General features: G+C 40.7%; 1 protein-coding gene across 1 annotated transcript in view; it reads left to right on the top strand.

Moving 5' to 3' along the window:
* The window catches only part of FOXO1 (forkhead box O1), a 65,251-nt gene extending 43,253 nt beyond the window's left edge, over positions 1-21,998 (top strand). Inside the window, exons 2-3 of the mRNA XM_030475826.1 lie at positions 16,014-17,370; positions 17,747-21,998. Of these exons, the coding sequence (XP_030331686.1) occupies positions 16,014-17,357 (1,344 nt within the window). The 3' untranslated portion in view covers positions 17,358-17,370; positions 17,747-21,998. The remainder of the gene's footprint in view (positions 1-16,013; positions 17,371-17,746) is intronic.
* Positions 21,999-24,783: the final 2,785 nt, after the last annotated feature.

A 24,783-nucleotide genomic window follows, 5' to 3' on the forward strand; every position in this document is an offset into this window, starting at 1 on the left:
TAGAAGACCTTTAAGCCTGCTTTAAACGTGTTTCTGTGGCTCTCATTAGCCAGCCATGCTGCACAGAAATCGCTGTAGCTAAGGATTTGTAGGAATCACTTGTAGGCTTCTCTACAATTCTCCTTAGGGGTGAATGTTTATCTTAATGCTTTGGTTGATCACGCTCAATCTTGAAGGTTTTAATGTTTGAATACTTAACACAAAAATAGGTGAGCATTGCAAAAAAACCCATCTTTTCTGTTTATAATATCACTTAATGTTTTTAAAGAGCTGTAGAGGACTGAGATTTGTATTTTTGTTGTCAAAATTACTCAGCTACTACTCTCCTTGGAAAATCAGTCAAATGTGTTGAATGTGTATGTGTGTGTGTGGGGGATGGCTGCTGTTGTTAGGCAAACTTTGAGCAAGATAACTCTGAGCTTTCTTATCAGATCCCTCAGAGATGCCTGGTGTTGAAGGAAGCAGGCAGCAGTGGAGGAGTGAATGAGGAGTCTTTGAATAATTGACAGAGAAGGAAAAAGGAGGATTGAGCCCATGTCCGTTTTGCCAGTTTCCATTATTTGAGCCTGGCGTGTGCAATGTGTTTTTAAGTGGTAGGTCCTGAACTCAGCTAATGTATTGAGAATTTCATTAAAAGGAGTGTCTAGGGGCACTAGACTTTGTTAAACTAATAACTGGTGTCTAGGTATCTTCAAAGTACTAGGTCCAGATCTTATTGCTGTGAAGCTGAGTTTTGGATGTACCTTTTTACAAAGCCAGCTGTGAAAGCAATGTTCTTGTCCTCAGCTCCCTCTCCTTCCTAGGTAAATGAGGAACATGTAGTTAAATCAGAGGAGTTGTTAATTGTAGTTCTTCTAAAAGATATGAACTTGATCTTGTGGCAAACAACAATTAGCTGGTAAATCTTGAGATCAAGACTGCCCTCTGAGTGGATAATTATTCTGTTGTTATTTTCTCTGATTTTATTACTTTTATTCCAGGGGGAAATAGGGATTAAGGGAAGATGGAAGGACAGAGAAGGGGTAGGGTAGGTAAGCTTTCCTTTTATTGTTTAAGGCCAAATACTGTGGAATAGATACATTCAATGTTGCTCAGGTGTAAAAGCAGGTAAGCTGCAATTATTTATGTTTACTCTCAACTTCTACTGTTTTTTTGAAACTTCAGGTACCAACTTCGTCAGACAGAGGCTCTATTACTCTCTCTAATGGAGAGGCTTCTTTGTGACTTTGTCAAGCTGGCATCCTTCAATTTAAAATAAAAGTAGGGAATGGTGATGCCTGTTGACAAGCCTGGCATACATAAAACTGGAGGTGGGAGAGAAAGAGAAGAAAAATGAATTGATGCACATGGTTTTATATTTAGGAAAACTGTCTTTGCCACAACTATTATTGCCCAGTTGTCAATAATTTGGCTCAGCCCAATCCCCAGTTGCTATGTTTCAGGGACTGACATAGCAACTTTGGACATTTACAGCTCAAGAAGATCCATGAGCTCTTCTGATCTACAGACAAGCAGATAGGCTCTTTCATGCACATCTCCTACTTTTATTTAGTTACACACTTCAAATTTGGGGATGGGGGAAGGAATTCTTCTGTTGTTGCTGGTTTGACAGAAACGTTCTGCAGGTAAGTTGGTAAATGTGTTCTACCTCCAAAAGAAGGATATTTTTGGATGGCTGTAGCACACTGAGGTTTGCTTGGGTAGACTGTAGATGTCTGTGGGGAGAGAGAGTTATCTTTCCAAGCACCTTTATTTTTGAGTCAGAAGTCTATTTTCCTAGAAAATGAGATCTTTCAAAGTTCACATTAGAGGGTTCCAAAATGATGGGCTTTTTAGGTGGGGTCATTCACTCTGCCTTTTGAGTACAGAAAGAGTTGGGGATCCTTTTGAACCTGTGTGTTTGGAGGACTTGAAGCGTGAATATGATGTTATGTCAAAACTCAAACTCTTAATTTTTTTCGCAAAGATGGCCAAAGGAAAACACATAGCAAAACACTCATGTTTCTTTCCTCTTATTTATTGGGGTTCCTATGACGACTTCTGTAATGGAGGAGAGGCAGAAATCCAGCTACATGAGAATTAAATGCTTGAAAGATAATGTCCAACTTAACCTTATAGAAAAAGTCCTTGAGAAATTCCTGAAATGTAGTTCTGTAATTTCAACTTTGGTGCAGAGACTGTGTGAATTGTGTGACTTTTAAACAATGTGTCTAATCCAGAGGGCATATTCTTGGGAGTCATGATGGGTTAGTAATTGTGTCTGCAGCAGACCATGATCCTGATGAGCAGTGGGGGTGGCATGTAGTTCAAAGTCTCTTTTCTAACTCTCTGTCTTCGTGTTAGGGTGAACATAGGCAAACAGTGCCTTGCTGGGACTCTCCCTCTCCCTCTTCCAACTGTTACCTGAAATGCCTGGGGTGTGCGACCTGACTCCAGAAAAGCTTTGTTGGTTTTCCTATGATTTCAAAACCAACTTTAAGCAAATACAGTTACTTTATATTCTATTCTTTTAAAAACATCCTGTTTCTTGCCTTTCTTTTTTGTTTGTGTTTTGTTCTGAGCATGCTTGTGAACCAAATCATAGCTGTGTTTGCAGGTTGCAGAGCTGTGTAAAATTATGAATTATCTTCTTGCTGTTGTAAGTCAGCAGCAGACAGGAAGAAAGTTGAAAATACTGAATAGGCAGCATATTGCTGCGTAGGCACTTAATGTTGTTTCAGTGTGATATAAGTTAAAATATTGCTTATTTCCTCTTTGCTGTTCAAAACAACCTGAAGCATGTTATGACCAGGGTCTAAACAATAACTGAAAAAGTAAAAACAAATGTTTTAACAGAGAAAGGCACGGCCTGCCAAATATTCTGCGTAATTTATGACTACATGAATAATCAACAAACAAAATCCTTGAAAACACCTGATTTTCTGGGGGAAGACTTTAATTTCTTTTTAAAACAAAACGAAAATGTGGAAAGATTCCCTGTAGTATCTTCATAACTGAGAATAATACAAATATTAAATAAAAGCAGCAAGGGCTGCAGTGTCTGCTGGAGTTTGACAGCAGTTTAACGAATCTGTGGACATAAACCCATAGATGTATCATTGAGAAATTATTATAAAACTTCACAAACAAACTTGACTACATAAATAATATTGGAAAACGTGCCTTAGTAAACATGCTTGCTTTTTTCTGTTTCATCCCTTTTTTTAAAGAGGCCATTATGTGATCCACAGAATAAATAACTTCCTGTGTCTTGGTAGCTATTGCAAATGACAGCTCCTACTGCTGACATTCCTGCTATTTTTAATCTGATGTAAGATTGTGTCCTGGAAAATTTTTATTTATTTATTTTTAAAGGAGTGTCCCATTCTGACCTAGGAAGCCAATTTGCTCAAGAAAAGAGCTTATGCATCTTTGGAGCTGCAAAGGGGCTGTGTTGCTTCTCTCTCTATGAACATCTGCAGGAGAGAAACCTGAACTACGGTACATGAAAGAAGAAAAAGCTATCAGAAGGAGAAAATACTGAGCATGCCCCTGTTGAGTGTCTTAAGACTACCTTGTGGCAGCCCCTTGAACTGATTTTAGGGTATTTCAGCTCCCTGTCTCAGCTGTGCTTTTGCCATAGTGCTTTAGTGCACATCTGGGGAAAGCTGCAGGGAAGCTCCTCTGCCTCTTTCGTCTTTGGGCAAACATATGGGAGGGGTGGGAGTCCCAAGGCAGTCTTTGTGGTTGCAGAGTTGGATGTTGCAGTCCTTAAATCTGAATAACTAGCCAGGCAGGCTCAGGCTGCCCAGTTACCCGTGGGCTTTTCATTGAGGGAGCAATGGTGGTGAAGTTTGCACCAAGCGAAGACTGTGACTTCCAGGAAGAGGGACCCTAATCTAAAAGTTTATAAGAGCTTTTTGAGTTTGTGGGATTAGCGAAGGGGGATGGGAGGCTTTTCAAAACCAGTGTCATCTTCTCTGAACTGATGAGAGTGATGGCAGTGTCCTTCCTGGGATACCTTCTTTCGCAGTGCCTGGTGCGCACAGAGCCTCGTTGTGTCAGGGGCTGTCCAGGGCAATGGGAGTGAGATCTGCTCCGAGTAGCCACTGCGAGGCCAGTCTCCTTGTGTATACCAAATTGAGATAAATAGTAATGAGGAGAGGTTATCAAGAGAAAAATAGCACCCAGAATGTCTAACAAAGCTCGTTTTTGCATTCCGCTCTGGGAGCTGTCTGGGTTTGTGTGCAGTGTGGTCCTGCACCTCTCTAGCAGTGTTGCATATGTCCAAAGTCCCAAGCCATAATGGCGTGACTTAGTTTCCTTTTTATTGACCTCATTGTAATATTTTACTGTTTTTAGAAAATGGATGTTTGGGTATTGCGATGAATGCTGATGCACCAGAGCTCTTGGGCTTTACTCAGTTAATTCCATTCTTGTCATTAAAAACATGGCTTTTTCTTGTCCTTTTTACTTTTTTTGTTTGGGAAAGAGGAAGGGAAGTAAATTCAACAGTGACGATTTAAGTCACTGTTGCCAGATGACATTCTCTGGGAATGAGGACTTGCCAGTATGTAGATTGTAAATAGTCCTTTGCTTTAATAAGGGTCTGGTAAGTACAGAGCACAGCCTACAGTAGTGAAGGAATACGAAGACTTCCAAAAAGGTTGTGAGGGAAGAAATTACCTTTTAGATTTCCCTCCTCTGTGTGCTCAGCTTGCTCTTAGAAATAGTACTGTGCCTCCCGTAGCCTACTGAAAGCTGTGAGCATGTCTGGGGGTAACTTGGTTCGGGGTTGCTGCTACACATTTTGCAAGATTGGGTGACTGTGGCTTTATAATGCTGAACAGATGTCATAAAAAACAGTGACAAGCACCAGAGTTTCTTGAAACTGCAGCCTGGAGAACGTCATGGAAAGCAGTGTTTGAGAGGAAGACACTGGCATGAGCAGTGCAACCACCCGTCAGGAGTCTTCCGAGTCCTGACTCCCTCTTGTGAGAAAATAAACTAGAACCCCTTTAAGTATAAACCACACCTTGTGTGAAAGAGGGTGGCCACAGCTGGCCAGGCAGTGATGAGGGGCACTGTACACTGGAATATAGCTCAAGGCTATAATGACGTTTGGATGAGGGTTTTTTATGGGCATTGGAGTAGTAAATCATGTGATATAAAAGCATCTAGGCTATGGGAGCAAGCTTGAATTGGAAGGAGCTCTCCTGAAGAGAGCGTGCTGGTGGTCTGGCATGTTTGTATGGTGGGGGAGAAAAGTACTAAGGCAAACTGTGTTCAAAGAAGCTGAGTAGAAACACAATTCCTAGTATATGTGCTGCCTCTCTGGGATGTACAAAGAGGAGTAATGGGAATTGGTACTTGCTTCTTGTAACTTTGGAGTAAAGAACAACTATGAGAAACAGAACACAAAATAAAATGAACAAATATTGACTGCATAAAGCAATATCCTTTATCCACATATTTCCAGATGATGCAGTAAAAAGAACTTAAATCTGATCATGTTTAAACGCTTTTATAAAAACTTAAAAAATCTATTTTTTTGCTAATATTTTGTTAACAAGAGAATTATATTTTATTTTCTTTTTATATGTGAGACAGGTTAAGGGAGAATTGGCTAGAGGAAAAACAAGTAGTGAAAACACTTATACAGCGGACTGTACTCACATACAAAATAAACTAAAGGAAAGAGAAATGTCCCTGTCCTCTTTCCTCAGTTTCTCTTGGTTACTACAGCAGCATTGCATATTTACAACATTAGGTGAAATCCAGCGGGTGGTTGTTATTTTTAAGCTGACACTGTCCCTTTACAAATGTGAAATCTTCAGCATCTTTACCACTAAATGCGGTAAAGGATCTCTAAAGATGCACTAAACCAAACAAAAAATCTCACTCAACTGTTTTCTTTTCCTTTGTGTAGTTTCGGGGACTATACTGAAATTTTGCTAGGCTATCCTTGCACTTGCTGTAGTCAAAACAAAAATCAAATGCACAGTGAGATGTAGTGTAAGATACCGTTCAGCCTGTAAATGGAAGGCATTGCCCTTCTTTTTACAAGACTTGCAGTTTCCTTCAGCCAGGGATTTCCTGTGGGGCACAGCTAACCCTGCTGCAAAGGAAGCTTGCTGCTTTCATTGACTCTTTGTTTCTGAAAAACTAGTATTCAGTGACACCCATGTTCAGAGAATTTGAGTCCTTTGCTTGCTAAAGGAGAAGCTCCCTATGCTATGCTAGTACAAGTCTATTAAGGAGATTTATTTCCTTTTTTTTTTTAATATACACAAAGATTCAGTCAACCCAGCTTTTAATATTATTGCATCTGTACATCCCCCTTTGTATGCTGCTTCCCAAGGTAAGAGATACAGACAGGCTTGGTGCCTTTCCAGCAAAAAAGAAAACATCTCTCTGCTGCCCTTGTCAGATGAGCTTGTGTGTTGTAGGAGTTGTGGGTGCAGTGCTGCAGGTGCACTTGGCTCCATCTCTGGATCCATGGCTGCAAACTGGCAGCTGCTCCTCCTCAGTGTCCCTGAGGAGAGGTCTATGGTCAGGCAGTAGGCTTTGTTGCAGGGGAACTAAGTCCTCAAGCCTCTGCAGCTACAGCTAGCTCATGGGCAGCACAGTGAATGGGGCAAGTGTCATGGGTTTAGCCCACTGAGGCTATGGAAAACAAGTTAAAACTGAGGCGGGTAAAGCAAAGGAGGATGTACTGCTTTGCTTTACCAGCCTCAGTTTTAACTTGTTTTCCACTGTTGTGGGTAACCCATTGCTTGTGAATCCATCAGGTCGTGACAATCATTCCAGTCCCTTAGGTTACAGTGATTTTGTGAAAGCACAGTGTTGATCCATGAAGATGAAGAGAAGGTGTGTGGCTCCTTAGTAAAGCATGCAGCTGAAGTCAAACATTTAGGGTTAGGTCTGCTTGTACCTTTACCTAGGCAAGTGGCAAATGACTACTTTGGTCATTATGCAGGGCTTTTAGCATGTAAAGCTTATGTGACTTCTCAGGCAGGGGTATTTGCAATTGTTTCACTTATCCTATTAAAGCTTTTGGAGTAATCATGTGGTCACAAAGGCCAATGCAAAGAATGAGGCCCATTTTCCGACTATGATGTTTCTCACCTCTGTGGTTTACACTCACACTTTGGCCTATTTCTCACATTATGCTTCTTACTGGTGAGAATACGTTTCTAGTGATCCTTTAAAGATGATCTCCTTGTCTAACTAGTATTGATATATTTAGCATGTATGCACGTTTGTACCTCTTCATTAAAGCTAGCAAATCTCAATAAAAGGCAGCTTAGTTTTAGAAAGAAAAAAGGGGGAAGCTTTCTATAAACAGAGCTGTAGTCTTCGTGATGAATTGGGTGTAACCGTGGAGAGTGGCAGAGGTGAAACAGGCTGTCTGTTAAACAGGAAATGAGTGATTAACATTTTTTGTCCTACTGATCGTAATTATTCCCGCTGGCTGAAAAAAAATAAACACCCCTTAGTCTTTCTTTACTACAGTCGCAGAATAAAATTTTCAGCTATTAGTCATTCTGGCATTGTATGGATGAGCTGCTACTTTACTACTACAGATTTTTATTTATTTTTATGAACTTTGATTATAATTGTCTCGTGTTTCCCTTGCAGTAACCTGCTTGTGCTCTGCATTCAAGGACAGTCTTGCCTCAAACTGTTGGTGCGGCTGTGGTGCCTGTATGGTTGCATTCCTGATTGCTGTGCTAGAGCCTGCAGTGGATGATTGTAAGAGGGCTGCCCATCACGAATCTCAGCAGCCTTCCTCATATCTTACTGCACTACAGATACTTTTAATGGTTTTAATCCCATTCAGCACACGTTAGCAGTGGTGTGTGGTGCTAATCTTTGCTGCGCTGTCATTCAGTGTGACAGTGGCCTATCTGCAGGTGTTCTCTCACTTACCTTTCTTGAACAAAAGATATATTTTTCTGTACACGATGGCCTATATTTTTTTGGGGACTGTTTTGAAAGACATTAATTATATCCCTGACCTCTGATGGTTTATTAATTGAATCCTTTATCGGCTTTTCTATGATAGCACCTGAGACTGAATGTCAGGTCATTCAGGTTATGCATGCGTCCTCCTGCTTTGCTGTTTTTGCATTACTGACATAATTGCAGCACAGGCTGCTTGAAAAGGTCTGAGAATGCATAAAGAGGGAGGAGAAGCAGTCCCAGTTATAAAAGCATCCTGACTTTGCAATGTTCCTCTTCAGTGAGGCCTTAGTGTTGGCCTCCTGTGTCACTAGTGAACTTGGGAAATGCTTCTTCATCATAGCTATGCAGACATATGGATATATATGTTCCATATCTGTGGAAAACAGAAATGTTTATTTACAAATACGGAACCCTTATATTTGTCAAACACTTTGTTTTCCATCTGTTGGAACAGAAAGCTTACAGCATCAGTTTTATAAAGGCACTATTAGGATTTGTCTGGGTCACCAAATATGTAGTTAGCCCTGCTAGCTTTGAATTCTTTTCGTCTTCCCTTATTTTCTACACTTCACAACTTTTGTTTTATCCTGATGGCTATTTGCCTTTTTTTAAAAAACACTGTGTTGCCTTCTGGCTATTGCCTTTCTTTCACCCCTGAAAACTGATCCATTTCAGACAAACCTGTTGGCTGTCTTGGCTTCCCAGATGATTTTACCAGAGAGGGAGGAAGTTCCATTTGACAAATCTCTTTTAAAAAATCTAACCATTTTCTTATGCATCTTCGTCTGTTGTTTTTCCTAATCAGTGTCACTTAGTTTCCTTGGCTTTGAAATGCTAGCAAATGTTTATATATTTGGTGTATGCTGTGTTGATGTTATATCATGCCTGTATTGTCGTTATAGAAATAAATGTAGTTATAAAATGGAATATGGGCACTGGTGTAGGTGATCGTTAACATGGTTGTGCTTCTGTCTCCCTTGGAGGTACAGAAAACATAAGAGTGGTCATAAGCAGCTTTGGTTGGGGTCATCACATGTGAAACAGAATCCAGGTGTATACTTACACTGTGTGTACAGTTCTTACACTATGCTTTACCTTGTTCATGTTTTTTATACTCATTCTTTCTAAGTGCCCATGCAGGAAAAATGAGGAGGGATTATTATCTCATTAGAAATATCTAAACTGCTGTTGTGGAAAAGTTCTTCAGAGGAGTCTGCCTAGAATGAAAAGGAGGGTGTCTGGGGATAGCAATTGGGAATTACTCAAATACATGTCAGTAGAGTTGCCATTTCTGACATGTAAGTATGCATTGCCAAGTCCCTTAAACATCAATGTCTGGAGCTGTGCATGGTTTTTCTGTTACTACATACCATGTTTCAGAGGAGAGAGCTCCAGTGTTTGTGAAATCTCGTCCAGTCCCTGCTGCCACATGTAGCAGCAAGATGCAACCTGGAGGGTGGCCAAGCCCTTTTGGTGTCCAAAGATTTTTAGTCTTCTACAGCTATGAGAAGGAAGCATAGGAGAGTATAAATCTGAGGAGTTAACTGCAAAATGTGCAGAACTGAGATTAATGCTACTGACATGGTCACAGGAGACCGCCTTTGTGCAGAGAGACACGTATATCAACCATATAGTGATAACATACAGTCTGTCCCATTCTTGTACACTCATTCATGGAACAAGGGCTTCATTGCCAAAATCTTATCAAATGAAACAGTCTATGAAACTATCTTCATGTTTGCAGATGGCGTTTCATGGGTGGTGGTCTGGGAAAGACTCTTACTATGCCACCATCTGTAATGAAAAGCACAGAGAAACAGTGAAAGATCTCCCTACTAAGATTGAAGTGTTTCTGCACTTTTTCAGGCTGGCACTTCTTAACCATGTAATGGTTAAGGACAAAAGTGAAGTAAAACAAAAGCACCCCCCCAAGAACAAAGGACCCAAAAAAGCATGACCTGTTTGGGAGGAAATCCTGCCCTTCCACCTTCTTGCAGCTGCAGGTGGCAAATTGCCAGCATCTTCCAAATATGACTCTTTGACTTGAGGCTAAGTGACACGCTTTCTGTCCTTGCTCTTATATGACAATGGAGAAGGTTTCTGAGCTTTAATCAAAGAATGCTGCAGTTGAGTGGCAAAGATAGCTATTTCATTGGCATTTGAAGCCTCTGACACTGCAGCCAGATGTGCAGTTGTGTTGGTGAACGTTGTATTATGAGGAACCCTTTAGAGAGAGAAATGTGGCTAAGGCTGTTTTATGAACAAACGTGTTATCTGTTGGCCAAATGCTTTTGAATGTCCAACAGTAGTTCTGAGGCAAACCCAAGCTCCTTGTGCAGCATCTGCTTCTGAATTTCTCATATCTCATAGTCATTAGATAAGACAAACAGGACAGCCTTACACTAGACTGTTTTATCAAAGGAAATTCTGGTACATCTGGAGTTACCAATGTTCTCTTTCCTCCTTGGCCTCCTCACTCTGCCCCTGCAAACTTGGCAGAACGGTTGGAAACCACAGCAAAGCAGGGGCAGGCAGTGTAACTATTCCAAGTAGACCTGCCTGTTTCACCAGGCATGGTCTAACTTAGTCTTGGATAGATGCTACATGGTACCACTTGCCACAGTTAGATCCTGCTGCTGCTGTCTGGCTGTTAATGCTGAAGGAACCCTGAGGAAATGTGCTGGTGAACTTCCTGTCCTTTGCATACTTTCCTAGGAGACTTTTTTAATGACTTCTGTTTAGAGTGCTGCTTGCCACTGAGGCTTCAAGAGGAGGGTGATTTGTATATCTGGACTTGCTGTAGAGTCCCCATACACACAGGTCTGATGAGTGACAGGTCTGATGCCCTCTGTAACAACATATAGAAATTCTGGTGTCTTCCTTTCTCTGTTGCCAAGCTTTTGCTTTGTTGTTGCTGCCACAGGGGGACTCTGATGATTCTGAATCTGCTGTAAGCTGTCAGTAACAGGACACACTAATGCAGCTGGCTTGTGCCAGCCACCACTGATGACAGCAGACACCTCTCAACAGTGATGATGTTAGCTGATGGGTCTCTAACTTCTCTTCTACCAGTCCTCAACGCTGACTTTTTTTGCCAGGCATGTTCTTATTGCAATATTCTCCAACTGTCAGTTTAAATAAATAAATAAGCAATCTCCCCCCCTTTTCTTTCTTTTGCCTTTTTTGATTTGTGATCATCTTAAAGGGTCATAGCAGAAGCACTCTTGAGTGTCATATTCCCTGAAAGTTTCTCTCCAGCTTTCAGATCAGTTTTCAGATATTGTTTGGAGAGATCTGAGAACTACAGTCAGATATTGTGCCCCAGTCTGTATTTACAGCCATTCCAGCTGACTAGCAACATGTGTAGACTGTCTCCTTGGATGAGGTGTAAGAAGCAGAGGACTGCTGAGATGTCTTCTGAATGAAGAATCGATGGGCAGCCATTAGACTGATAAATTTTAATAGAAATGCTTGACCTGTGTATTATGGAAGCAGTCTTGCTTTAGCGGCCTTCCACTTCGTGTTGTGGCTGCATCTTTCTCCAGAGGCCAACTCCTTCTGTCTTTGTTGCTAGTTACTGGTGAATCTTTTCTGAGATGCCATGGCATGCTGTACTGCAGTGCCGTCAGCATATGCATCTTGACAGCAAATCCACTTCTTTTTGTAAAATGTATTGACTGTTGCATCTATTCCTTGCTCTCCCTTTTGGTGGCTGTCACAGCACTGCAGCTGAATGGATGCTGCCTGTGCCCAAGTGTTGAGGGTATGAGGGTGGAAGAGACCATGGACACTCTTAAGTGCTGTAACAAAGTTTGGGTCTTGCAGCTCTCCAGATACTCACAGATCCACAGTTAGATCCTGCTTGGCGAAGTTTGCACTGGGGTTGAACAGGAGGTCTGCCGCGGGACCTCTGTTCTATTTTCCTCTCCCTCATATGCTCCAAGGGCTGGGCTGGAGGAAAGATGGCCAGTGTGACTGTATGGTCTCACTTCAGGCTTACAATGTTGTCAAGTTTACAAAGCAACTGTGGTTTTGGGTGATTCTCCTTAGTAAAACACCAAAACAATTTACTGAAAAAGTAAATACCTTAATATTATAATTAAAGAATTGTAACAGGAGTATGATTTTTTTTTTGCAATTAGGTTAAATTTAAGTTGCGTGTTTTAGTATGAGTATCTTGGTTTAAATGCAATATTAAGTATCAGCAAAGCTATTTACATGGAGAGATTAAATGGCTGAGACCTTTATTTCTTTAATTGCTTTAAAACGTAAAGCAATTTGAGGTTTTTTGTTGCTTAGAGGAGTAGCAAGAAGGACATTCTTGTAGCAAGGACGATTCAGCTGTAGGAAATGTTGGAAGTACAGCTGAATGATACAAATATGTAGATTTAAAGGAATCATTTTCTTGGCTTCATGAATTTTATTAGCTGGTCTGTGCTCATCACATTGCATTTAGCAGATAATGATTTTGCCTATTTTGTCTCTTAAATCAGTGAGTAGTGATAAGCATATCCACGGTTCCTGGTCTGTATGCTGAAGTATGGCATTGGAGCCTTTTCAGACCAGGCAGGAGCAGAGGCTCTCTGCGCCTTGCCTGAAGGCAGAAACTCAATCCCAGGAAACACCCCACAGGTGGCAGCAGCCCTGCTGCTGTCCTGACGAGGTTGTGATAAAATTCCAGCATGGATGCTCTCAAAACGATCTGGCATGCGTTGCCACTGCACGGAAACCTGCCTCAGAACGCAGCCACTTGCTTTTTGCCTCATTCAGGCCAGGTTTTGGAGGCTTTGCTTCGAAGTCCCACCAAAAGCCATGGCTGAAAGCATCTCGCAGCATGCCGGGGCCGGTGGTGCTGCGGAGTGCCCTGGCCGCTGACAGCTGTGCCACTCCTCCAGCTGCCAAGATCCACTGCTGAAACTATACTTTTTTATCAGGTCTTGTTTGCGTCTGGCAAAGATTTGTAGACACAACATCATTAACAGCAGCACATATTTTCACAAGATTTACCTCTTCAACACTTTTTCCAAGTTAGTAAATCATAGCTTCTTTAATGTCCTGCTGGCTGCGTGAAAAACAGGAATTTATGTAACAAGCTCTGGGCCGCAAACCTTTTCCTGTTAGGAAAATTTTTTTTTTCATTGCTGGCAGAGTTAGGAGACAGCTCTGTTACTCAAAGAGCGACCTCAGATGTCCTCAGTACAATAATACCAGATTATAACATTTTTGATGACTAAGGAATAGCAGCAATTTCTTAAATATTTAACTCTTCTGGTGCAGAGAAGAGGGAACCGTGCCTTAGCACGGTATTTTCTCTGCCTGTGTGTTTTGTGTGTTTGATATACCTATTTTGATAGTAAACAGTAAGCCTGAACCAACTGGGTATGTTTACAAAATACAGTAAAAAAAAGAATGAACTGGTGCAGGAGGTTTTTTAATCAACAGAACAACTTTCTTGCAACATTTCTAGAGCCGGACTTGGGTCAGCCGGGGATTCGGCTATGGCCCTTGAATGAAAACAACAAGCTGCGCCAGGCTGGCCTCACAAGGCTTCTTGTTCGGCCCCTGGGGCCACGGGCAAGTCCAAAGATAGATGTTTTGGGCTTACCCTCCTGATGTGTGAGCTGCACCTGGTGAAAATACAATTTCAAGGCCTTCCGTACTGCTCTGTAGCTAGATAGAGGATGAGATTTAGATTGCAGGGTTACCTGCAATGAAGACGTACAGTCCTACTTTGATTAGCTAATATGAGAATGGTTCCTTTCTAAATTGAGTAAGGAAACACTCAAATTGTCACTGGTGTTTGTTTAACTGGGATAATCTGTTAAAGATGGTTCTTTGGAGGGGAAGGAGAGGTTGGAAAGGCTTCTGAGGTTAGGCACATGGTTTCACTCCTTGCTGTGCTGATTGAACACCGGGCTGGTTGAACACGAAGCTGTGTTGTGCCATCTTCTGCTGTCAGAAAGCACTTTGTGCCCATTTGGGGTGAAGCTGCCCTCCTGCGGGGGTAGTCTCAGGACACTGCTGCCGGGCTGCCCTCATCTGCAGAAGGTCTCCTCTTAAACCCCAGAGTAACCATTCCTGTTGAGCTCTGCAGGTTGCCAGGCCTGCATTGGATGGATGTCTTTCTGTAGAACACCATGTGTCATGGCCCTTGCAGGGAGTTTGAGCCTGTTGTCTCTGGTTTGAGCGAGGCACCATGAGATGACTAGTTTCACCTGGCATGCCTCCTTGTGGCCTTTGCTCCTTTTCTTCTGTCATCTGGATGTATAGGCAATGGGGAAAGATGGGCATCTTTGAGAAAGCAATTGTACACAGGTGGATGGGTAGAGTAGAGAAGGTGAAGGAAGACATTTCTGGAGATGCTGCTGTCACAGGGTTGGGAAATACAGCAAAAGCAGCCAGGGACCAGAGCAGTGGCTGTGTCCCTTGTCCTCTGGTTTGGCTCACAAGGCATCCAAAACCCCATGAGCTGTATCATCCTCATGGTTTGGTGCTGTAGTGGGTCCAGGATGTCAGGTTGAAAACAGATAATTAATAAGAAAATTAAGATAGATGGGAGGAAAAAGGTAGGAAAACAGGGAAGATGGAACTTTTTATTGTTTGTTGGTGTGCCAACAGGGGTTTTGTAGATGTGGCAGCCATTTAGTGTTCTGAGATAAATGGCCTGCTGGTCAGCATCAGCCTTACTACTGCTTTCTAGAAAGTCTTTCTGGTTTTGCTCCCCAAAATTTTTTTTAAGACAACTTGCTAAAAATGATTATGAATGGAGGCCAGCTATTGCCTCGCTGATTTCTCTGCCACTGAGGTCTAATTTCTGGTTTACTTATTTCATGTGTTGTTTCGTGTTTCCCTCGTACTTGTTCTGCATGAATTGCAGTTCTAGCACAGACCATGGGTCCCCATGTAGACTGTGCTTCCATCCCGCCTTCCTACAAACACGTATGGCTGCCTATTTCAGCACTCCTTGAGATTAAGACCTTTTGTTAGCAATTATGTCAAAATATAGGACAGCTTTTTTGTTGATATAATGTTCTTTACATGTGCTCAACAGAAAATTACATGAGGAAAAAAGATGTTTATCTACAGCTTGGTAATGCAAAGGGTAGTCTCTTGTTAACAGGTCAACCTGGGGGCTTGGAGTTTTGATTTTGGGATTTTTTTTCTTTTTTTTTTTTTTTTTTTTTTTAATTTTTTTTTTTTATTTGTAATGTAAGAACAAAACATGAAACATTACTTCTGGCTGAGGAGATAATGAAAAGCTTCAGTACCTCTGGTCAGTCTTGGCACAAGGTATCTTGTGCTCTCAGGTATTAGAAGAATCAACTTCACATATTAAAATGTTGATTTTGAAAGAGAAAGATGGTTTTCAGACTGAGGTTTTAAATGCAGTGTTGTCTGGTTTTTTTGTCTGTTTGCATTCCTTTCTCCCTTATGATTTCTTAGGTAATTTGTGATGTTTATTTATAAAACTTGGAATTTAATCCTTAATTAGTTTTCTATATATGTTTTCTCACATAACACAAATAATATAAACCTTACTAATGCTCAGTGGCAATAATCACAGCCTGGCATGTTTGCAGGGTTTTAGGGATGTCCAATGTGAGAACCTATTACAAGGACCACAGAACTGGATCTGGCATTCCCGAACTTCGTGTAAAATAATAAAAAATAAGTAACTCCCTAAATGCAATCAGGTTCATTTGTTAGAGTGAAGCTGTTAATGAGATCTTCAGTTGTCTTCTTGGCCTTCTAGTATATTTTGTCTCCTTTATGAGGAATTTGTATTTCAGAACAGCTCCTTCCATGTTTTATTTAACTTTTTACAATGCCAGATGTGTTTGGGTCACATGACAGATAAATTGACATAGCAACTTTTTGCAAGCTCATTTCAGCCAGTTCTGAGTGGTGAGCTGATACAAGATGTTTCCAGACTTGCATGTTTTCCCATTTCATGATTAGTCCTATATTTTCTAACAAAATTAAAATATGTTTGCAGTGACAAATATTTAGTATGCCATAAAAGACGCATGTTTTCTCCATTTCTTACACCTTATTTTGTTTTTCAGAATTCAATCCGTCACAACTTGTCTCTGCACAGCAAGTTCATCAGAGTGCAGAATGAGGGAACAGGGAAGAGTTCCTGGTGGATGCTCAATCCTGAAGGAGGAAAGAGTGGCAAATCTCCCAGGAGGCGAGCGGCATCCATGGATAACAACAGCAAATTTGCCAAAAGCAGAGGCAGAGCTGCCAAGAAAAAAGCATCCCTTCAGTCTGGTCAAGAGGGAAGTGGTGACAGCCCTGGATCACAGTTCTCGAAGTGGCCTGCAAGCCCCAGCTCTCACAGCAATGATGACTTTGATAACTGGAGTACATTTCGACCTAGAACTAGCTCTAACGCTAGTACGATTAGCGGAAGACTTTCTCCTATTTTGCCAGAGCAAGATGACCTTGGAGATGGGGATGTGCACTCCATGGTATACCCATCATCAGCCACCAAAATGACTTCTACTCTACCCAGCCTTTCAGAGATGAGTAATTCTGAGAACATGGAAAATCTTTTGGATAACCTTAATCTCTTGTCACCTAATACGTCAATGACTGTGTCAACCCAGTCTTCATCTGCTACCCTGATGCAGCAAACACCAGGTTACTCGTTCGCATCCTCGACCACAAGTATAGGTTCACCAAATCCAGACTACAGGAAATTTACGTATGCTCAAGCTAGCATGAACTCTTTGCCCCAGATTCCTATGCAGACTCTTCAAGACAGTAAATCAAGCTATGGATCGATGAGCCAATATAACTGTCCTGCAGGACTTCTGAAGGAGTTACTAACTTCCGATTCTCCACCGCACAATGATATCTTGGCATCAGTAGACACTGGTGTTTCCCAGGCTGGTGGCAGGGGGCTGGGCCAAAACGTGCTGATGGTCGCTAACTCGGTGATGCCAACTTATGGCAGTCAACCACCCCACAACAAAATGATGAACCCTAATGCCCGCCCTCACCAAGGACATAACCAGCCAACACCTGCAGTTAATGGTCGTGCCTTGTCACACACAGTGAACACCATGTCACATACATCAGGTCTAAATCGCTTGTCAACAGTGAAGACTTCGTTACAAGTGCCTATGAGTCACCCGATGCAGATGAATGCTATGAACCCGTATGCCCCTGTTAACAGTTGCAATGGCTACGGAAGGGTGGGAATTGTTTCCCTCCACCAGGAGAAGCTTCCCAGTGACTTAGATGATATGTTAATTGAACGGTTGGACTGTGACATGGAGTCGATTATCCGTAATGACCTTATGGATGGAGAAACGTTAGATTTTAACTTTGACAGTGTATTGCCTAACCAAAGTTTTCAGCACAGCGTAAAGACAACCACACACAGTTGGGTGTCAGGCTAGGATGTAGTAGGAGGTAAGCTGTGCTTTTTATAATAAATCTAAATAACCGCTAAAGGGAAAAGAGATGTCAAAATGCTTAAAATCTGGGTGGTCTTCTGTGTTGGCATGTGAAGTGCCTCTATTAGTCAGTCACTTTCCTGCCCTTTGTTAGTTTGCACCGGTGCATTAGGATTGCCATGTACCAACTGCTGTTACTTCATGTGGAGCACTGATGTTTTGCCATTAATACTTTAAACAAAAAATTTGCTGGTAACTAGCAATTGCTAAATACTTTTTTTTCCCCCACCATTTAAGGTAACTTAAAGCTAGTTCAAGCATATTTTAGTAGATTTAATCTTTTGGTGTGAGTGTTAATTTGTTCTTTTTGTTGTTTTTTTCTTTCTTCCTAGGCTACGGTTAAATTCTCCAGACTTGTCTGACAGCAGGAACTGAGAAAAGCAGTACAAAGATGTCCTTCACTTTCCTTTAATTTTCTTGACAAAGCTGTGCACATGCACTAGCTTTTTTGGGGGGTCTTTTTTTTTTTTCTTTTTTCTTCCTTTCGTCAGAGTTGGCAGCAGACAGAGTATTTTCCTGTACAGGATGTTTGCCCAAGATTTGCAGGTTATGTGCTGCTGTAGATAAGAACTGTGCCATTGGAAATTTCATTACTCTGAAGTGCCAAATTCACTACACCATGTAATCACAGCAAAGACTCTTACTTACATCATGTTGTGCTTTCGGTTTTGTACAGTATGATCTGTAGAAGAAGAATTGTTTTTTAAGACTATCTGTTCTGGTCCAAGAAAAATTTATAAACTTTTGTAAGAATACTGTGATGATCTCATGCCCTAAGTAAGTTTAACCTTCGTTGATGTTACCTGTGTTTTGATGAATTGAGATAACTGTGGACTTGCCTTGCAGCAGTACGAACTGCATTATTTTACTCAAATTTGCCACACATTTCATATGGGAACAGAATAGCCTGTTAAATATGATCCTAATAAACTCACTGACTATTCAAAGCAAACAGTAGGTTAAATGCCATTTGATAAGTTACCTGTATTCATGTAAATTTATGCAAGAATATATCTGGATTTCATTGTCAGACTAATGACTATTGTTGGACTTACTTAAGATAATTTTTGGAATACTTTCCAAGCTATTTTTCTTATAGTTAAAGTCTACTTTTGTTACATAGGCAACCTAAAAAAGATTAAAAAAAAAATGTCTGAGATCTGGCAGCATTCATAACCTCTTCATTTTGTACAGTATTTTAACTGGATTAAGTACATGTTTTTATAAATTTCCCTAGCACTTGGGAGTGCTAATAAAGGAAAAGCTTAATAAGGATCTTGAATACAAAACATTTCTGTCCCTTTTTTGTTGTGTGATGTATAAATATAGACAACTTTATGTTTAGGAAATATTTAATCATTTTTATATATGCATTTTTAGAAATGTCATCTGCTTCTACTATCATTTTAACTCTGACTACCACAAAGTGTTAAGTATTCATTTTTAGATGCTTGTACAATGCTTCACATTTATATTTATTTCATGGAGGTCTCATAATGTTTGTGCACCCAAGAGCAGGACCTTTTGGATAAAATTCATAATTTTAGTAAAATTGATGACAAAATTGTAATTTGTCTTAATTAATACTAGGTTTAGGGTTTATTGGTGTTCCTGTTGTCAAGCAGTACATTTGAAGAGGTAAAGTGCTACTTTCAAATGGAAGGCTAAAACTTCTGTGATGCCCTGTTACAGGACAAAACGTTAGGGTTTTTTTCTTTAAATAAGAAAGGTAAAGTAAGTTGTGAAGTTATACAAATAGATGAGCTGGAGAATAGGGTAGAGCATTAATGACAGAGGCCTTGTTCCTACAGAAAACCTGCTCTTGCTGGAGTAGGCACACTGACAGCTACCTGAGTGTTTTCAGGATTGGGTCTCGGATAAATGATTTCTGATTTTTCGACATTGCATGATGCAGTTTTCATGGATGTGTGGATAAGAAGCCTCACCTGTGCATTCACTGGTTGCTACACATCATTGTGTTAGAGAAATCCTTGGAGCTTTTTTATGCACTGAGAAGATGAACAGCTTTTCTGCTAAGGCGGGCTGTTGTGAAGAAAGGGAGAAATAAGTATTTTTTCACAGATTTTTCTTTTGTCTACATAACCCACAATTGGAAAATGTTCTAATTGAAACTTATCTTCCCTGTAATGATGGCATTTGGTGGAGAAAGAAACGGGATGTGCCAAGAAAATGAAGTTTAGTAACAAGCCATATATTTAATGATCCTGTTATGACTTTTCCTAAGGCTCTGCAATGTATTTATTGATCTGCTAGCATTTAGCTCCCTGTTGGGCTTATATCACTACTAATTACAGCTGGTCCGACTTTTTTACATATCCTACTACAGTTGTCAGCAGTTCAGAGGCTGATGTTAAGCTGTCCTGTGATACAGGATCTCGCCCAGCGTGAAATCGGTCTTTGAACTTCTTTCACGCAAAATGAAATGTTCTTAGTGCTGAAGCCTCAATGAAGCTGCCTGCTTTCACAGGCAAGTATCTCCAGCAGCATCTTCACCATTGAATTCGTAGTGTCTGAAACGTGATGGTAAATCCTGGCAGTGGAGCAAGCAGAGGGCTCACATATGGGTTTCTGGAGATCCTGCTTTCTGCTGCATGTACAAAAATGTTTGCTCCCAAATGGGCTCTGATATGCATAGGGCAAAGTAGTTGCAAAATTCACCTCTGCATGCAAAGCAAGCAACTTCATACTAAACTCCATGGGGTTACAGCTGAATATGCTACATTTAACAATATACCTCCTGTTAATTATTTACTGCTACTGTATAACTTCCTATATAGAGGTATTTTCTTCGTTTCCTTTTATAACTATGAATAACCCAAATGTAGCCGTTCCTTAATTAGAACAGTTTGTAGGAAGCCCCTTTAAGTGTTGTGAGAAAGCAGTTGTAGATATTCACAGGTTTGAGCTGTGTGGTCATTTTTTTGTTTGGTTTGTTTTAGGGGTTTTTTTTCTTTTTCTTTTTTTTTTTTGTTGTGGTGCCATTCTAATGTTTTGCAATTGTAATTCTGGAATACTGTGAAGTCTGGTGAAGGGGCGTGTTGTCTGCCTTGAAAACAAACATTATGTGACCTCGAGTAATAAACCCTTTTTCAGTAAAAGTACCAAGTTTCTGGAGTAACTTAGTTTGTCAGAATTGTTGTAAATGATTGGTTTGTGAATTGTGCAGATGATCTTACCTATGCAGCCTTGTTTTTGACTTTTCTCTGGTTTGTACTGTTATTAAAAGTTTATTGTATTATAGAGCTGTTCAGATATTTTAAATATAAAGATGTATTGTTTCCATAATATAGCTATATGATATATGTTTAGGTAGTAGATGCATTGATTGGAAAGCTCTGCTTTGATAAACTGACAATTTGCCTACACTTATAAGCAAAAGTCATATTGCTTATTATTGGCTTAAGTCAACAGAGCATCCCTAAGAAGAGAAGTTAAAATTGGACCAATTATAAAACAGTATAAAATTTGCACTTGTTAAACCACTGGATGTATGTTAGTACTTTTTTATTTTTTTACTGATTTGAAATTCCTATTTTCATGATGAAATTGCTAGGATCCTTAATTTATGACTGATTTTAAATAAGGTATTCTCATTATTATTATTATTATTATTTTGGTAATCATAATGTAAAATGCAGCATGGTTTATGCAAGCAAAAAAGCAAATTACTCGGTGTTAAAACTGGCCTCCTTTTTTGAGGGTGTTCCACAAACCAGCAATACCATCAGAGATTGGCATGTACATACTGCTAGTTCTATTTGTGAGTGGTGTGACAGCTCTTCAACGCTTCACTGCTCTGACTTAGTCACATTGCAGAATTAAAATTCATACGTGGATATTTTCAGCAAAAGTGCCTGATGTACTTCTACAGACACACGAGAACAATCCCTGACAGTTTGTTGTATAAAGCCATAAATGTATATAAATTATGTTTAAAAGGTTTTGTGTCCTTTCTTGATACGGAGAATGAGATTTGTACCAGGATTCTACTTGTGATTAGTAATCCTTCTACTCTGATGTTGTTGTAATCACTTTCCTTACCACTTAATCTTTTTAATGATGATGATGATCATTATCCATTTGGACAATCCTGATGGCATTAGCAATTTTATATGGAAAAATACTTCATGGTACCAACTCTTGCCTGGCAAGATGATACCATATTAACGAGTAAACACTAACTGCAGAATAGTTAACAAATTTTCCATTACTTGGTATAAAGGAATTTCTCTCTCTTGGCATTGTTTCTGGAATTGGAACTGTAGCAGGTACAGGAACCTAATAGGGCTGTGTTACCAGTGTTTTATCACAACATAGTGTGCTAAAAGTAACTTGTTTACAAGTCTTTGAGACTAAACGCAAGAAGAATCCATGCCTGACTCTTAGGGCTTGCTGTGTAGAGACGCTTTGTTACTGGAAGCTGCATTAGGCAGCATCAGATGTGTTGCCAGTGCTTTGAGAAGCCTAGTTCAGAGAAAATGACAAAAAACACCTGAAATCCTTTCAGAATGGGTATTTGTAAGTATAAGCTCTTAATAAAATTGCTATGACATGAGATGGTAATTAGTGTATCAGAATGTTATGTAATACATTGTTAAAGAAGGAGAGGAAAAAAAAAAAAGGGACGCTGACATACATCAAACCACAGGAAAGAATTAGTCATTTAGTCCAATTGCATGTTAGATCCTAATGCTGTTAAATGTGGGAGAGTGCTGGCTTGGGAGAGACATTTTTCTCTTCCCACCACTCCCCGTGTTAAGGTGAGGCAGTTCAAGAAGTCTTTTCGTCCTTCTCTTCTTTCGTTTTCTCCTCTTGCCTTCCTCTGTCCTTCCTGCCTTCCTGAAGTATGTACCTTTTCTTGGAGTAAAAGCTTTTCATTTGCCAAACATTTGGTCTATATAGGCCAACCTGCATGGTGCTGCTTCTTTCACAGCTGCGCTTTACGCTGTGGCACCAGGAGTGCTGATGTGAGTACAGAAAGCAGGAATGTCTAATTTTAATTTCTTTTTCTCCCCCCCCCCCCTTTTTTTTTTTAATTTAGATTGTGTTTCAAAACAGAGCTGGAAGAAAGGAGAAGAGGCTGCCAAAACAGACAGCCAATAACACCCACGCCACAGTAGTCTTGTGAGGCCCAGATCCCTGCTTGCCTGCAGGTGGGGAGGGAAAGGGGTAGCTTTAGATGAGAGGGAGCAGATGAGAGGCAGCAGGCTTTAGATGAATTGCTGGCAAAAATGCTAGTTTGATCTTAAAGTGAGCAGAGGTAGACCTAAAGAGCATGAAAGAATACATTGCACATAAAAATAGAAACATTTAAAGATATTTAAAAAATAATTTCCCCTTGTACTTCGCAGTTCCATCTTTATTTTAGCTTTGCCCTTTTTTTTTTCTTCAGCATTCATTTTGGAAAGGTTTTTGCACATTAGGGGAAGCTGAAGATATCTTCACTGACATTCTGAAAAGCCTGATTTCTGGAATGGGAAGGTTGTAAGGTCCAAAGGTACTCTCTTTGGGTGTTTGCGAAGCCATTGTTGGAAAGGATGCACATCTAATTGGTACATGACTAGTTACTGCTGTCAGTAGAGACAGTCAAAGCTTGTCTCTTGGGAAGGGACTGGCTAGCATTTATGCCAGTCTGGCACCAAGGGATTTGAATCTGCTGATCAAGCACAGAAACTTCAAAGCATCTTTGTGCTCTGAGTCAGTTCTGCATCAATGTAATAAACATGTTTTTGTGCAGAAACATCAGATATTATGTCATGTCAATTGATAATCCAATTAAAAATACAAATAGCATTAGATGTCACGGCCATTTATTGTGCAGCTGGTGTGCAAAGATGGGTTTTGTGAAGATCCTCAGAAGGAACAGCTTGCACTGATCAGTGCCTGTGGTCATGCCCACTGCTGGAATTACATGCAAATCCTTGTTCATTAGTTGGTGATGTTTTGCTTGGGATAATGTTCTGGCATGTGCCAAAATGATAGCTAAAATGAGGAGGCAGGAACAGCGCCCCATCTTATTTTATTTTATAGTTTTCTACTTGCTGTTGGACCCTGGGGCATTCAGAAATTTTGCATGTACTTTTTTGCGAGCAAACTTCTTGTGTGGGTGTTTATCACTGAGATGATGGGAAAAGGGGCGAGGGCTTCATGCAGTACAACTGGAGGAGCACTGCAGGAAGCTTCTGATAGCTATAATAGTGCTGTGGAGCAAAGAATCAGACAAAGAACTCATTCATAACTTGGAACCTCAACATTTTGCATCCTTGCTTTGTGCTCATCTGTAGTTGCTCATGCCATCCTTAAAAGAAGAGGCCTTTCCAAGCAAGATGAATGTTGGTCTTTTCTCCTACGTAACAAGCAACAGGACAAGAGGAAATGGCCTCAAGTTGCACCAGGGGAGGTTCAAATTGGATACTAGGAAAAATGTCTTTGCCAAAAAGGTTGTCAAGCTTTGGAACAGGCTGCCCAGGGAAGTGGGCGAGTCCTCATCACTGGATGTATTTAAAAGATGTTGTAGATGTGGCACTTAGGGACATGGTTTAGTGGTGGACTTGGCTGTGTTAGGTTAATGGCTGGACTTGGTCTTAAAGGTCTTTTCCAACCTAAACAACACTATGATTCTATGGTTGCATTTCCTTCTCAGTGCCCTAGAGTGACACTACCTGAGCAAGCAACTGCCCAGATCTTGCACATGAGTTTTGCTGGGTTTAACTGTGGAACCGTGTTTGGCAGGAATGTCTACTTTTTTTCTGAAATATTCAATAACCTTAGATTTTGCTGAAGTCAGAGGAGTTCATGAAAAAGTCCATTAGAGAAGTACATGTATGTGCATTGGAAGAGGAGAGGGGCCAAGAAATTCTGCAGGTAGAATGAGCTGTTTCTAGCATGATGAAGCAGGACAAGTGGTTGCTTCGAAGGGCAAAGGAGGCTGGATTTCTCTGAGGTAAGGGCTCGATGCAGCAAAAAAGAGCTTCCTTTCTGTTTGATTTTGAAGTTGTGTCCGGTAGCAGCCACAGACAGCATGATGTCCTGGCCTGATTTGTTGCTTGGGTCTTTCTGACCAAGTGAAAACAAGTGACAAGCTATGAAACCCTGCGAGAACTGGAGTTTCATTTCAGTAGTCCACAGAACTTACCACTTCCTGCTCCTCCCTTTCTTTCCACTTCATCCGATCAATTTACAACACTTGAGTGTTACCATTTGGGTTTTATTTTTAATCTCTTTCCACCCTCCTCAGAGGAGTTGAGCTAGGCAATGTCCTGGGTCCTTCTTTCAGCCCCAGTGACGATGGCTGAACTGTGCAAAGGAAGTTCTTTGCCTCCTCCTCCTCTCTCAGCCTGTACAACAG

This window comes from Strigops habroptila, chromosome 2 (genome assembly GCF_004027225.2).
Source record: "Strigops habroptila isolate Jane chromosome 2, bStrHab1.2.pri, whole genome shotgun sequence".
NCBI classification, from domain to species: domain Eukaryota; kingdom Metazoa; phylum Chordata; class Aves; order Psittaciformes; family Psittacidae; genus Strigops; species Strigops habroptila.